The following is a 15,337-nucleotide window of genomic DNA, read 5'->3' as shown; positions in this document are numbered from 1 at the left end:
TCACTATTACGCTTCTGGTCTAAGTGAATCCACCATGATCTCTCACCTGAATTGGTGTAATCACCTCCCAACTGGTCTTCTGTGTTCCCACACCTTATGATGGATTCTCAACCCAGAAACCAAAGTTGTTCTTTTAAAATGAAAGTTAGGTAAGCTCACTCCTCTGCTGAAAGTCTTACTGAATTGCCTTAGAATAAAAGGAAATCCTTCCAATAGCCTAGAGGCCCAACAGTGTCTGTTCCTATCCCTTCTCTTCCTCTCTACTCTGTTCCCTGAGCTCCAACCACACTGGCGTCTTGCTGTTCTTAGAACACACCACACATGCTCCCACTTCCGCTCCTTTGCACTGCCTGTTTCTTAAATTTCAATTCAGTCCTCTACAAATATATGCAGGACTAGCCTCCTTACCTCCTTCAAGGCTTTCTTCAAACGTCACCAATCCAGGATCTTTCCCCAACCCCAACCACCCTACTTAAAACTGCAACCTGACTCCTAAGCCCCAGAACTCCGATCCCCTCACCCAGCTCCACTTCTTCCACAGCACTTGCCACGTCCTAATGAATGACATCATTTCATTATTTCTTAGGTGGATCATCTCTCTTCTCTAGCTTTCCTGCAAGCTCTAAGAAGGAGGATGACCACCAGCAATTCTTAAGTAATAAGAGGGATCTTTGTTTTGTTCACTAAAGTATGCCAAGCCCAAGAGAGTGCTGAGCACAGGAATGGCCATGAAATATTTGTTAAATTAATGAATACAACAATAAATTTAGGATAAAGTTGGGCATTGTGTCTCAATATGATAAATTAATATTCCATTTCACTGTTAGTAAGATACTTCTATTTCACATTTTGGAAACATATATTTAATGACTTAACCATTTCAAATAATAATTGTAAACACCTGAACCCCATAATCCTGGCTTTCAGGGGACTGGAGAAAAATGTTTTATATTTCAGTAAAGCAAATTAGTGGCATTAATGGTCACTGCCTGCTCTGAAGATGGAGATGATAACCATCTAGGTAAAAATAGTTGAATACTACTATCCCATTTCCTTAATATTTATCTTCCATAGAGAAAAGCTAAGATATCATTGAACATGTATTGTTATCCTAAGTATATAAAAAAAAAAGCAGTTACTTTCCTAAGTAAAAAAAGCAGCTACTTTCTTTTCTAAATATTCAGTCTTTGATATATAGTACATTACTGAATAAAAATGATACTTACACATCTTGAAATTCTTCTAGAGTTTTTTGTGGTGTAAACACATTTAACAAACTAATTATCTGAAAAGAGAAAATTATTTAAACATCAGCATTTCAGATGACAAAAATTAAATTTAACATATCAAAAATGGAAAAAAATCAAAGCAGAGCTCAGTATTTATTATTATTGTTATTGCTTTTACCAAAAACATATTATATGCTATTTGAAAAAAGTTAAATGATTAGGATTCTCACCTTGGAAATAAGATGTACTTTTAATAAAATCACTTTTGTGTGTCCCTAATAATTTATTATTAAAGAATTCTAACACTTAATGTCTTCTAACTCTGAACATAAAAAAGTAGAAATTATGGGCAGAAAAACATTAAATAAAGGAATATATTAACTTAAATAACATATTGGAGATGATAACCATCTAGGTAAAAATAGTTGAATATTACTATCCCATTTTCTTAATTAGTAATGTTTAATACTAATGTTATTTAGTATTTAAGTTAAACTTTTTTTTTTGGAAGAATGTAATTTGTTATTTATTTAATATAAAAGATTTGTGCACACTGTAACAAATACAGTTTTTATAAATATATTTTGAAAATGTGGTTATTTGGGTTTCATACTCTTAATTATTTCATCCATCAGTTTTTTTACTTCTTTGTGTCTTGTAACTGCTTGGCTCATCCAGTCCTGAAGTTTAGCTCCAGTCAGCCCACTTCCACCATTTTTTAAAGTTAAACTTAAATACTATGTGCAAATTTCTAAAAAGTTTTGACATATGAAGGTTAAGCTTGCATTTTTGGTATGATAAAGATGAAATGCCTCATAGCATTATATATTTACTTAAAGAGGGTTCTAGAATGGACCTCACTGTAGGCTTTGGTCCTGGCAGTCTAACGCTGCTTGGGCATTAAACACACATCCTCAATCATTTCAAATGACTGAGGGAAAGAAAAATTATTCAGCATATAGAATTTGGGCGGCTGGCTAGCCAAGGAAAAAACAAAACTGGATCTACACTTAAATCTTTATTTACACCAAGATAAACTTGGAACGGAACAAAGATTTAAATCTAAAACACGAAACCATAAAACATTAAAATATGGACAAACATTTATATAATGAGGTGTAGAAAAGCCTTTTCTAAGCATGACAGGAAACCTAGGAGATTTTATTCCATTAAACCAAAACCAAAATCAACCCAACAAAAGTAAAATCAATAGGGCAAAAACAACCTAAATAAGGTCACGTGGAAAAGAAGTGAGGACTGATAGCTTTGATATACAAAGATCTTCTGTAAATGCATATGGAAGAGACCAACAGTTCAAGAACAAATAGACAAAGGCCATGGAATACAAATTCTCAAGAAATAAAAAGAAATGGCTAATGGAGATATGAAAAGAAATTAAACCTCACAAATAAAAAACATTTCATTTGACATCTGGTAAAGTAAAACAAAAGATCAACAGTACATAGTGTGGGGGAATTTTGAAATAGAGACATTCTCAGAACTCTTAAAAAAAAATATGTTCTTATTGATTTCAGAGAGAGGAAGGGAGAGGGAAAGACAGAAACATCAATGATGAGAGTCATTGATTAGCTGCCTCCTGCATGCCCCCTACTGGGGACTTCCCAAAACCTGGGGCCAGGAATTGAACCATGATCTCCTGGTTCACAGGTGGATGCTCAACCACTGAGCCACACCAGTCAGGCTCAGAAACTCTTAATGAAAGTGTAAAACTGACAGTCTTCCATGAGGTCAATTTGTCAGCAAGTATTAAAATCAGAAGTGTGCATTCTCTCTTTGACCCAACAATCTTGGCCAAGAAATTCAGCTGGACAAGTGTGCAGAGATGCATGTATAAGGATGTTCATTGTAATACTGTTTGTAACAGGGAAAAACTGGAGATCACCTAAGTATCCAATAATAGGTGATTGGTTAAATAAACTGTTGTACATTTGTACTATGCGGCCATTTTAAAAATGATTTATATCTATGTTCCTTAATGTATATGAGATCTAGCAACATTCTAAGATAGAAAAAAGCAGGATGTATAACATAGCTGATCTTGTTTATGTGTGTGTGTATGTTCATATATCCTCATGGATGCTCACCAAAATGTTAATGATAATGATCTGTGGGTGGCGGGAGTCAAGGATTTTTGCTTTCTTATTTACATTGTTTAAATTTTTAAAAATAATAACCATATTTTTTGTAACCTGAAAACAATTTTTAAAAATAAATAAGTAAATTAAAGCATGCATCAAAAAATTAAAAACAAAGTTAAAGTACAGACTCAGAAGAAAACCTATCTTAGTTGTGTACACCAGAAAGACCCAGCATAAATGTTAAAAACAAAGGGAGCCATATAGAATTAAGCGTAATTTCAATCACCCCCCCCCCTACAAAAAGAGGTCACATGGGGGGGATCTCCAAAGGCCCTTTCAGACTTAACATTTTATGATTTTAGAATGAGATAAGGTTGCAAAAGAATGCCAGAGACCAGTAACGGAACATAAAATATGCCTGAGTACCTTTTTTTTTTTTAAGTTTCTTTATCTTTATTGTTGAAAATATTACAGATGTCCCCTTTTTACCCCCACTGATCCCCTCCACCCCTCATCCACCCCACCCTAGGCCTTCCCCAGACAAATGTCTGTGTCCATAGGTTATGCTTATAAACATGTAAGTTCTCTGATTAATCTCTCCCTGCCCACTCCTCCACCCCCACCTTAAGTTTCTAAAGACACCTTTTCTCCTTAAAATTTACAATGCTTTGATTTCTATGGAGATGCCGAGCATGCCTATCTTGAATATAACATCATCTAATAACATTTATTTAAAACTGAAATGTCTGTATTATTAAGTAAAAAATTATTTATAGAACAATGTTTTTCTTAAAAATATTTAGTTGTTCCTCAATTTGCTAGGTCATACTGATATCATCTTATAGAAACAGAAATAGTGAAAACCAAATGGCTACAGGGTTAACTGACATTCCTATCCCTGCTGAGTGACCTAAATTCCTAGGGACCATGATGCCTCTTGCTGACTTCAATTTCTCCAATGTTGAGAAGAATTTTATCAATAAAATATAACCACTTACATAGTTATTTTAACCATTAGGTTACCCTAGGTCTTTACTCAATGTGACCCACAAGATTATCATATGGCTGACAACATTCAAGTATACTGAAGCAGAGACATAACTCACATTTTTATGATTGACACATTTTAGGAGCACGAGTTCACGATAAGCTCTCTTTGCATGAGTTTGATTTTGAAAAGGCCGGCTTAGTTTCTTGACTGCAACATTTATCCCAAGAACCGTATCAAAAGCAGCACTAAAATTAGGAAATATAATAAGCAATATAATAAGCAATCCATTAGAATGATTTTGGAGAATATAGAAATGTAGAATGTATAGTCAAAGTATGATCTTTTTTAATGAGTAACAAACAAGGAAAAATCTTTCTGCTCGTTTCCACTTGAGGAACTTGTACACATGAAAAACCAGGTGAGCTGGCTGAGGTTGCAGGATGGACTAACTCCTCTACAGAGGCACAGACACAGCAGCTAGAGTTAAGATGGGGTTTAGCAATCCTTTGCATGTTGACTTCTCATTATATTAGTTGAGATTATTATATTCAGAATCAAGTAATTTAATATAGAGCATGTAACACCGGTCAATAAATGAAAATTTCAGTTTAAATATGCCAGTAAGTTGGGGAAAAAAGCCACTAGTTATCACAGAATAAAATATATTTTGGCGTATCACAGTGGAGGAAATGGTTGAGCTCATGGAAGAATATAATAAATCTGAGTTTTGATTGTGTTTTTCGCAGACAAAAGAATCTAAAAAGAAAACAAGCCAAAATCTCAGCTCATGGTAAATCCCCAAGACATAAAATCCATAATGTAAGCAAACTGCTATACATAAAATTCTACTAGAAACACTGCCTCATACTAGTATAGTAAGAACAGAATCTTCTAGAGCCTGTGTTTCCAGCATCTCAAGTTCCCAGCTGTAATTTAAAGTTCATTTTCTTTCAGAAAATAGAATAAAATGAGTAGCCTGATTGCACATTTTGAACTAATTTCAAACAAGTACTAATAGTAACATTCGTGTTGCTACCTTTTGGCTACCCACCAGGGGCTAACAGCTGTTAAACACCGCCTGAACCCAAGCACTACTTAAAATACTGTTTCTATTTCTTTATCCTATCCAGTTTATAACATGGCTTACACTTATTTACTTCTATGAATAATGTTTTTTGCCTAACGACCCTAACTTAATTCAACCTGTTTTTAAATTGAAAGCTGTCCACTGCAGCATTTGGTTAAGAATGGTTAGAAACTTCATGACACTTTGGAATTATTTTTTCTCTAATTCAGTTCACATTATGTGTACATGTTTACACATATGTAAATACACATGCCCATATGTAAATGCACCATTCATATAAATTATAAAATGTTAAAGAGAAATCTATTTGTGAAACAAGTCATTAGTTAATGTACTCGTACACACATGTGTATTTGTACCTATATATATTTCTCAGTCTCAGGAATGTGAAAAACAGACACATCTTTTTTGGCTTCAACAGTTTTTGTCCAAATTGAGCCAAATGGACCAATTCTGAGCCTCTCAGCAGAGACATACTTCCCACTCCAGGAGTGACTACCTTCCTGGTTTTACTTCTTGCAGTTACTTCTCAACTCCAAAGAACATACTTTTATCACTATTTCCGCATTTATCAACTTTAGAAATTATTATTCATTCCCCATTATAAAAACTGAGAATTTAGTCACTTACCAGAAACCTCAACTCCTCCCAGTTTTTTGCTCTCATGTTATTTTTAACTCTCCCTTGGTTACCCTTGTAACCTTAAATAACATGTCCAAACTTCTGTTCCATCAACTTCTAAAGGGCCCTCTTGACTCCCCAGTATGTAAAATGAGACTATTATATTCCATGTCCTTTTTCCTCCAGCTCTCTCCTCTCTTCCCTCCAAACTTCTGTCGACATGGTCAAGCCTAATAATACAACTATTTGATCTCTATAACTAAGTCTTCTGTGTTTCTTACTTAGGATGCGACTAAAGTTAAAAATCAAGACACAGAGTATATACATATAGATTGCAGAACTGGGATTACATTTCATTTTCTAAAGATCACATGATTTGCTGCTGTTTATAAATGAGTGGGATTGTTTCCAGCATCAAGGTCAAATGGATTCTCTTTTCTTACATTCCATCAATTGCTCAAACATCATGTCCTTTCAAATTTGTTTTATGCTTAAGACCATGAATTTTTCTAGCTTTTCCACTGTAAATTTCTAATACACTTTTTTGTTATTAAGAGAAGAAAAATATACCTATTTAAGCCTATCACCAGTACTTCCTACCTCCTTGCTCACATTATCTATTGCGTGGAATCTATTCCATTCTTTCAGAAAACATTTTCTTGGGAGTTTCTTTCAAGGCCTGCTGCACAGCTATCACCCTGGGACTTCTTTTCACTGACCTCCACTGTTTCTTGTGTTACACATTCTTGTATTCTTTTTTGGAATAGATTCTCAAGAAATTTCCTCAGAAAAAGTGTATAGGAGATAAATAATCTTCCTTTGCCCCCACACTTGATAGTTTGTCTTCTAAATCCAAAATCAATGTTCTCTTGGAATTGCCCTGATTTCCAATGTTGAGTGCTGTTGGAGACAAGGCTTATGCCTGTCTGATAGTCCTTCCTTTGCTTCCTTTTTTGTTCCTCAACCCAATGATTTATCACAAAGAGCTTGCCAGTATTCCCAAAGTGCCCCACACCTCCTACTAATCACTGTCCCTCCTGTCCCCCTTAACTGCTTCTGACTTTTATGACAATCACTTCCTTGCTTTTACCAGCTAAACATGCATCTTCAAGGCGTACCCCATGGTTTATTTTTGCCTAGATTTTGAAAGAATCTGTGTCTGCCTTCTTTCACTCAACATTATATTTGTGAGATTCATCCATTCATTGTTGCTTTGCATCACTATAATTCATTCTGTGCTATTGCTATAATATTCCTTTACATGACTATATGACATAATTTTGTTTTCAGTTTGCAAGCAATTACAAACAAGTTATAAACATTCTCACACATGGCTCTGGGTCCCCTATATATGCATTTCTGAAGAATAGATAGCTAACAGTGGGACTGAATATATTTTATTTTAGTAGATAACACCAAGCTATTTTTCAAAGTGGTTTGTTCTACCAATTTCTAGGCATTTTATTATTATTATTATTATTATTATTATTATTATGTATATTGACCTTGTGTCCTGCAATGGAGCTAAATATGCTCATTAATTTAACAAAAGGGAGATGGGGCTAATCTAATCACAAGAGCTCTTTAGACACAGAGTTTACTCTGGCTGGTGGGAAGAGGGATCAGAGATTTGGATCCTGAGAAGGACTAGATGTGACACTGCTACCTTTAAGATGGAGGGTTGCATGAGAAGGAATATGGGAGTCTCTAGGAGCAGAGTGGCCTCTGGCAGACAGACAGCAAGGGAATGGGAACCTCAGACCTACAGCTGAAAGAAACTGATTCTGCCAATAAGTTAACTTGAAAGCACCTGGAAGCAGATTCTTCCCTAGAGCCTCCAGATTACAGCCAACACCTTGATTTCAGCTTTTGTGATCTGAGCAGAGAACCTGGGCAAGCCCACTCAGAATTCTGATCTATAGAACTAAGATTATAAATGGGTGTTGTTTTAAACCACAAGTTTGTGGTAATCTGTTATGTAGCAAGAGAGAACTAATACATCTTCTCTTCTGTATTTTTCTACCCTTTTGTCTCTCCAGGCTTCACTATTTTTTTCCTAACCTATTTCTCTTCAGTTATATCTAATATGCTGTTAAATCCATCCATTAACTTCGTAATTCTATTACTATATCTTACAGTTCTAGAACTCCTAATTAGTTTTAAGTTTTCCACCCAAAATTTTTCATCTTGCCTTTTACTATCCTGAACATAACATCATAGCTATTTTTAAGTTTGGATCCAATAATGCCAATATCCCCTGTGGATGTGTTTCTTTTTTCTGCTGTTGTCTAATCTCCTTTTCTAGTTATTTTTGATTGTGTGCTGGAGCTCTCACTTAGAAAACGGTTTGCCATCTAGAAATAATTTGATATGCAATATCTTCCTCCAGAGAGAATTTACACTTACTTCTGCTGGGTACCTGGGGGCACTAGCAATTTGGGTTCACCTCAAGCTCAAGTTTTCAAATGAGATGATTTGAACCTGCGTGGCAGTACCTGCAATGGCTTCTTTCTTTCTGGTTCATTCTTACTTCTAGGATGCAGCCCTTTACTGGTTTCAATTCAAAGCAAAGGAAGTTCACTAGACCCCTTTAGAGGACCCTACACTCAAATCCTGTCTCCAAGCCACACAGACAGTCCAAATCACTACTTGATCTCTCAATTGCCCACTCCTGAATTTTCAAATGCCCTCAAGGGAATGACAGCCCCAAATCCTGGGCTTTAGACTTCTGTCCTTCCAAGAACACTGGACTAATAATTCTTCACTCACACACTCTCTAAGGGCAAATGCTGAACATGGGGGTGGGAGTATGTTGGGAGCTGACTGACACAACTCTTTCATAGACACTTTTATTAACACCCCTATTTCTAGCCACCCATTTCACCTTCATTTTCTGTATTTGTCATCACTATACCCACAGCCTCCTTGGTGCTCTACTACAGACAGGTTCTCTTCCTTACTGCAAATGTCTCATCCACTTATTCTCACTTCCTCTGCTGTTTTATCTGCATCAAGTTTCCAATTACTTTTTACATTTCAGAAACTTGTTAAAAGCTCTCACCCACTGATTACTGTCCTCTTGTTCTCTTTGTTTAGGTGTGTGATCTGCCATCTTAAACGAGAAGTTTCAAACCATTCATTTTAGAGGTGAAACTACTAAGGCCCATAAAGACACAAGATTTGCCAAGGTCACCAAAAACTACTGCTGTGAGGATCAGAGCTGGATTTAAAGCTCAAGTCTCCTGAATCACAGCCTTCCTATGCCTTATACCATGCATTTACTTTATCACAGAAATTTTATTATAGACATTATGTTTTTATTTATATTAATACAGAGGAAATAATGCAAGAACAGGCCAACATTCTTACTTGCATAGAACTAGAAGAAGCAAAAAGAAATAGGAGCTCTACCAACCACTCCATATTAAGGTTTTAACTGTCACTTCCAAGAGCTGCCAGATCTAAGATTAAACACTTTTTTTAAAAAAAGTTCAATACTCCATAGAATTGTTTCCTAAATCACCTTTATTATTTTGGTTGAATAACTTGAAATTTTAGAAGGCAAAAGAAAAAACTAAATATGAAAGAAATGTACACACATTTCCCCCCCTAGAGCTGTAAAATCTTGGAACTACTTAATTTTACTATATGGCTTGCCAATGTTTATGAATACTTCAAAATGATAAACATTTTAAAACTTATTTCCTAATTAATTTCACTAACATTTTTAATGAACAAAAACACAGAAACAATAAATCAAAGATAATTATAAAAACATTCAAAATTAGGAGTCAACTATTTTATTCCAATTCCAGCTCTTCCATTCAACCCTCTACCAGAACCTGCACTCTGGTTTACCTGAACACCTATCCTTAAGACTTTATAAAGCTCTGGTTTAAACAGATGATTAGCAAGTTTTGTAAACAAGTATTATTGCTACTATATTTCTCAAAAAATGTAAAAACACACATGCATAATGCTAATAACCAAGATGCTATGCAAAATAGAGCCAGGAAAAATCCTCAGAAGACATGTGGGGGGATGTATCATGGGAAAGGTTTCTCTCCTGTCAATCCAAGGACCACCACTCCCAGCACTACCACTGCTACAGCTCAGCAGGCCGACAAAGCCTCAAGCCCAGAAGGCAGGCAAGGAGCAGTCACCCAGCTCCCCAGAGCCAGCACAGGCTCTGGGAGAAAGTGGCAATAAAGTAATTAATCATGGAGACCAGGTCTCTAACCATCTATGACCAACTTCTATGATGGCACTTCATCAAAAGGCCAAAAGATGAAACATCCCAGGAGTCTAAGAATAATTTTGATAATTGTACAAACATTTCTAAAAGGAAATATCAATCATCTGAATCGAGATAACTAACTAGTCCCTTTTCCATGTATCCAGTAAAGTAAACAGAACAAAAATTTTTTATTTAGTAATGAATAACTAGCTTGGGTTGCAAAGTTAAGTGAATTAATGACATCAAAGATCATGACTGTTAGCTATGCATGGGATCATGAAGAGCTGCCTTAATCAATTCAAAGTAAGGACTTCCTTCTTGAGCAGAAAAGAGCAAAACACAGTTTTTGACCTTTCCTTAGAATCAAAACTCAGGCTATGAAAATGGGGATTTCCAAAAGATGAGATTTAGGATGGTGTTAAAATTGTAATCTCTACATACTTCTTTCTTCCTACCTTTCTGAATGTGAGATGAATGATGTTCCTGCAAATACTAATAAAATTTTCATAAAATCATTTAAATAAAAATATTGAGTTAAGTGAAATTGCTGTTATGATTCTGTCAATGTATAACTTAAACTACTACAAGAAAATTACAACATATTTATGCATAATATAACAAAACTATCATTATATAAAATACTGTAATATTAGGAGTTAAATATCCATTAAAAATGACAAATATCCTTATTTTAAGGCACCTTTCAGTTTACTTTTTAAAAAAATAATTTTTATGGAGGTGAGATTCACATAGAATTAAATTAAGCATTTTTAAAGTGAACAACTCAGTGGCAATTCAGTACATTCACAATGTTGTACAATCACCATATCTATGTAATTTCAAAAGATTTTCATCATCCCAAAAGAAACCCCCATACCTATTAAGCAGGTGCTCCCCATTCCTCCTTCCCCCTTGCCCCTTTAACCACCAATCTGTGTCTGTCTCTATGGTTTTACCTACTTCAAATATTTCACATAAATAGACTCATATACTACCTTTTGTGTCTGGCTTCTTTCACTTAGCATGCTTTGGGGATCATCCAGATTGTGGCATGTACAGTGCTTCATTCCTTTTTATGAATAATATTCCATATATGTATATTACATAATTTGTGTATCCATTCATCCATTGACGGGCATTTGGGCTATTTCTACCTTTTGGCTATGGCAAATAGTGCTGCTATAAACATCTGTTTTTAATTCTTTTGGGTGTTTATCTAGGAGTATTTTAACAGGTCATATGGTAATTCTATGTTAACCCATTGAAGAACCTCTAAATGTTTTCCACAAGTGGCTGCACCATTTTACATTCTCACCAGCAATGTACAGGGTTCTAATTTTTTCACACCCCTGTCAACATTTGTTATTTTCAGTTTTGATTATGGTCATCCTGCTGGGTGTGAAGTGGTATCTCATTGTGGTTTTGATTGCATTTCCTAAGTGACTAATGCTGAGCATCTTTTCATGCGCATTTGTGTATCTTCTTTGGGGAAAGGTCTATTCAAATCCTTTGCCTGTTTTTTTTAAATTGTATTTGTTGTTGTTGTTGAGTTGTAAAAGTTCTTTATGTATTCTGGATACTAGACTCTTATCAGATATACTATTCGCAAATACTCTCCCATTTTGTAGGCTGTTTTTTCACTCTTTTGATAATGTCCTTTGATGCACAATTTAATGAAGTCCACTTTTTTTTCTTTTATTGCTCATACTTTTGGTGTTACTTCTAAGGATCCAAAGTCATGAAGTTTTCCCCGTTTTCTTCTAAGAGCTTCATGGTTTTAGCTCTTATATTTAGGTCACTGACCCATTTTGAGTTAACTTTTTACACACTGTCAGGGAGGAGTCCAGCTTCAGCCTTTCGCATGTAGATATTCAGTTGTCCCAGCACCATTTCTTGAAGAGACTGTTCTTTCCCCATTGAATAATCTCAGCACCCTTTTTGAAAATTTGGCCATAGATGTATGGGTTTATTTCTGTACTCTCAGTTTAAAAATTTTTTTTATAAATTCGTAACTTTCCATCCTATAATTCTACCGCGGCTTTTACCAGAGAAGATTTAGTTTATAATGGCATACCAGGAACTTTTATTTCAAAACTAGAATTTTTAAATAAGAAATACACATCCATAATGAACATACATAAGTTCATTATTAAACATTCTTTAAAAAATAAAGATGAGAAGTGGCATATGCAAATGGAAAATCAAAACCAATCTCTGCAAAAGAGTATTTTATAAAATAGCATGTGATTTTGGTAGTGAAGTCATGTGTAATGAAGTCATTAATTTTAACTGCCTACCCTCCTACAGCCTTCTGTTTTACAATTAATTATGAACTTCTAGTCAGCCTCTTAATGTAGGTATTCCATTAAATGTCCTTGATATCAGTCTTGTGGAATTACCTGTGTCAAATTACCGTCCAATTCCAAGTAAGAGATGGATTTTAAATCAAAAGAATGTTTTATCATCTAGAACTTTTTAACATCAAAGTGTCCTAATAGGAACCATCCATTGACTTTATAACTTCTCTTGGCACATTGGATTTAAGTACCAGTACAGCGTGTTATCATTTGGAAGTTAAGATGACTACTAGTTTAGACACAAGTTGGACATTCCTTCCAAACTGCCCCTTCTCTCATATTAGTTTGCCCAGGAAGCTCTGAACTGCCATCTCCTCCTCTTAGCTCCCAGGGCCTCCAGCCACCTAGTCCAAAGAAAACAACTGACTTCCCTGACCACATGTCTCTATAACAGAGGACTAGTTACAAATGCTGGCGAAGATTCTCTAACCCCAAAGTCTCTAAGGAAAACAAACTCCCCTACCACAATATCCAAGAGTTCTCTTTCATCTTGAACCCCCTGCTACCACCTATAAACACTGGGTGTTTAGCTTCATCACAGTTTCCTTTAGATGAAAAGACAATTTGGTTTTTATTGACCAAAAAAAGAAAAACAAAAGTTTTGCCCAGAAAATGAAGGGATAAGAAGTTTGGGAAGTGCTGATAACAGTAGTCTAGAAAACATGTGAAAAACTTTACCTTTAGCTGGCCAGTGATGTCGCGGCAGCTGACTGTCTTACCATGCAAGAGACTAAGGTTCAGGGTCAGACCAACGGTTCTGACGTCCTGGGCTGGACACATAGTTGAAGTGAGACACCAAGGAAGAGACGGCCAGCCCAACCCCTCACACAGCATCCCTTCCTGGTTAATCCATGGGGTGATAATGACACTGACTGGCCTCATCCTGCCAATGAAGGGCAAAGCACTGCAATGACGGCGCCTAGAAATGAACAGGAGTGAATGGGAATAAAAGGGGGAGGGGGAAGGTGGCCAGGATGGAGAAATGAATAAAACTCCAAGTTTCTGTTACAACTCACTGTCACACCTACTATTCTAACATCATAATGACAGGGCCAATGGAAAAGGAAAAAAGAAACAGATAAAAACCTGCTACCTATTTAATTTATGCAGCATTCTAAGAATTTGAATTTGTATCCTACAATCTGACTACATATAAATAGAGCAAGAGGTTAATTCAATTTAGCTCATAAACCTATAGCAAAGAAAATAGTATTTTCATCAGCAGCATTTCTAAATTCTGATGATTTACTTTTAATTCATTTTTATTATAAACTCAATCCACACTATTGAAATAGACCGTACTTACCAAACAATTCCTTGGGCTCCAGAGCCAATTGGTTTCAACTGCTGATAACGCTTTAGGACAGTGAAAGTTGAGTCTGCCACTTGCACACTGTAAAACTGACTGTCACATTTACTGTCACTCATGATGTAGTGTCATGTAATATTCCAAAGGCTGTTGAGTCGTCAGATTCCTTAAAAGAAAAACAATAAACATGCATTCTTACTGAAATTACTCACATAGCAAGCTTAATAGTGTTTCAATTTTATTGGTATGTAAGACAATGTGGCTGTAAGTTCATAAACTCAGTTTGACCAAGTTCTGAATTTAAGCAACACGTGAAAAATTCAATAGTACAAGGCCATTATGAAAGGAAGAAAATTTGAGGCCTTGCATGACCATATTTTACAGGACTGGATTAGAATATAACCCCCTTTGGAGAAAAGAAACTGTATACTTTTTCTAGCCATGAATAGACTATGTCACTACATGATTCTCATCAGCTTGCTTCCTGTGGGACCAGCTTCCTGTGAGAAGCTGTCTCAACCAGAGAGAAGGCACTGTTTCAAATAATCACATCAACAATTCCTGCAGAGAAACAAATGGAGCAGTCTTCTTTTAAATCCACAAATGCAGGTTAAAGTGATGAACCGAAGTAAGTTCTATGTCCAAGTGATGGAAAAGGGGGAAGTTAAGGAGGCCTGGTGATGTGGGTGTGTCACGCATCCCCACAGGCATGCTCCTGCCTGGTGAGAGTGGTCCTGGAGCCAGCACATGTCCCTGCACCCCACATCACTAGGGAACAATCAATAACATGGATGCCATGATGCTCATTCATGATGTACAAGTATAACCTGGCAGCCTTGAAGCAGCCTTCCCAGGCTTTGGGCGGAGGCTGACATGCCCATCTGCAGGAACAGAAAACAAGTGCACAGATAATTGTCTGGCAGCTACATTTATTTACATGGTTCCCTGACTTGTTTGACAATGTTTACTGAAAAGTCAGCAAGCTATTTGTCTTTCTTAAAAAAATAAGACAACCTTTAAATCATATAGGTATAAACATTTTATACTGTTTAAAAACACAGAATTTAAATTTTAGTCTACACTACCAGCAAATGACTGCTTGTTCTATCATCTAATATTTAATGTCTATCCACTGAGTTTTTTGGAGTGATGATTTGTATTTCAACATAATGTCTAGAATTTCCATGAACCATGGAATAAATTAATAACAAGCCTAAACAAAAAATTTAAATAAAATGAATAGTTTCTCCAACTGACCACTGCTTCATGTTTTTTACTGTTCTCAGGGCAGTGACTGAGGCATAGCTGTCAGTACCACCAGCCACTGCGACTGAGAGCTACATACCCTGCCAAGGTGTGCCTTGGGGAGGCCAGCACTACATGACATGAACTATCACACTGCTCATG

General features: G+C 35.9%; 1 protein-coding gene across 5 annotated transcripts in view; it reads right to left on the bottom strand.

The window, feature by feature from the left end:
* Positions 1-15,337, bottom strand: part of MAPK9 (mitogen-activated protein kinase 9) — a 52,125-nt gene that overhangs the window by 22,938 nt on the left and 13,850 nt on the right. For 3 of the 5 annotated variants that reach the window (XM_081136622.1, XM_081136620.1, XM_081136621.1), the window contains 3 exons: positions 13,928-14,096; positions 4,435-4,564; positions 1,227-1,285 (listed from right to left, as the gene is read on the bottom strand). In XM_081136622.1, coding sequence (XP_080992748.1) covers positions 1,227-1,285; positions 4,435-4,564; positions 13,928-14,049 — 311 coding nt within the window. In that variant the 5' untranslated portion in view covers positions 14,050-14,096. Of the gene's footprint in view, positions 1-1,226; positions 1,286-4,434; positions 4,565-13,299; positions 13,541-13,927; positions 14,097-15,337 lie in introns of those variants that run through there. The other 2 variants (XM_081136623.1, XM_081136624.1) reach the window with 2 other exon arrangements.

Source organism: Miniopterus schreibersii (genome assembly GCF_964146895.1).
Source record: "Miniopterus schreibersii genome assembly, chromosome: 4".
NCBI lineage: Eukaryota > Metazoa > Chordata > Mammalia > Chiroptera > Miniopteridae > Miniopterus > Miniopterus schreibersii.
Note: the sequence above shows the minus strand (reverse complement) of the source record. Positions and strands in the feature narration are given on the sequence as shown.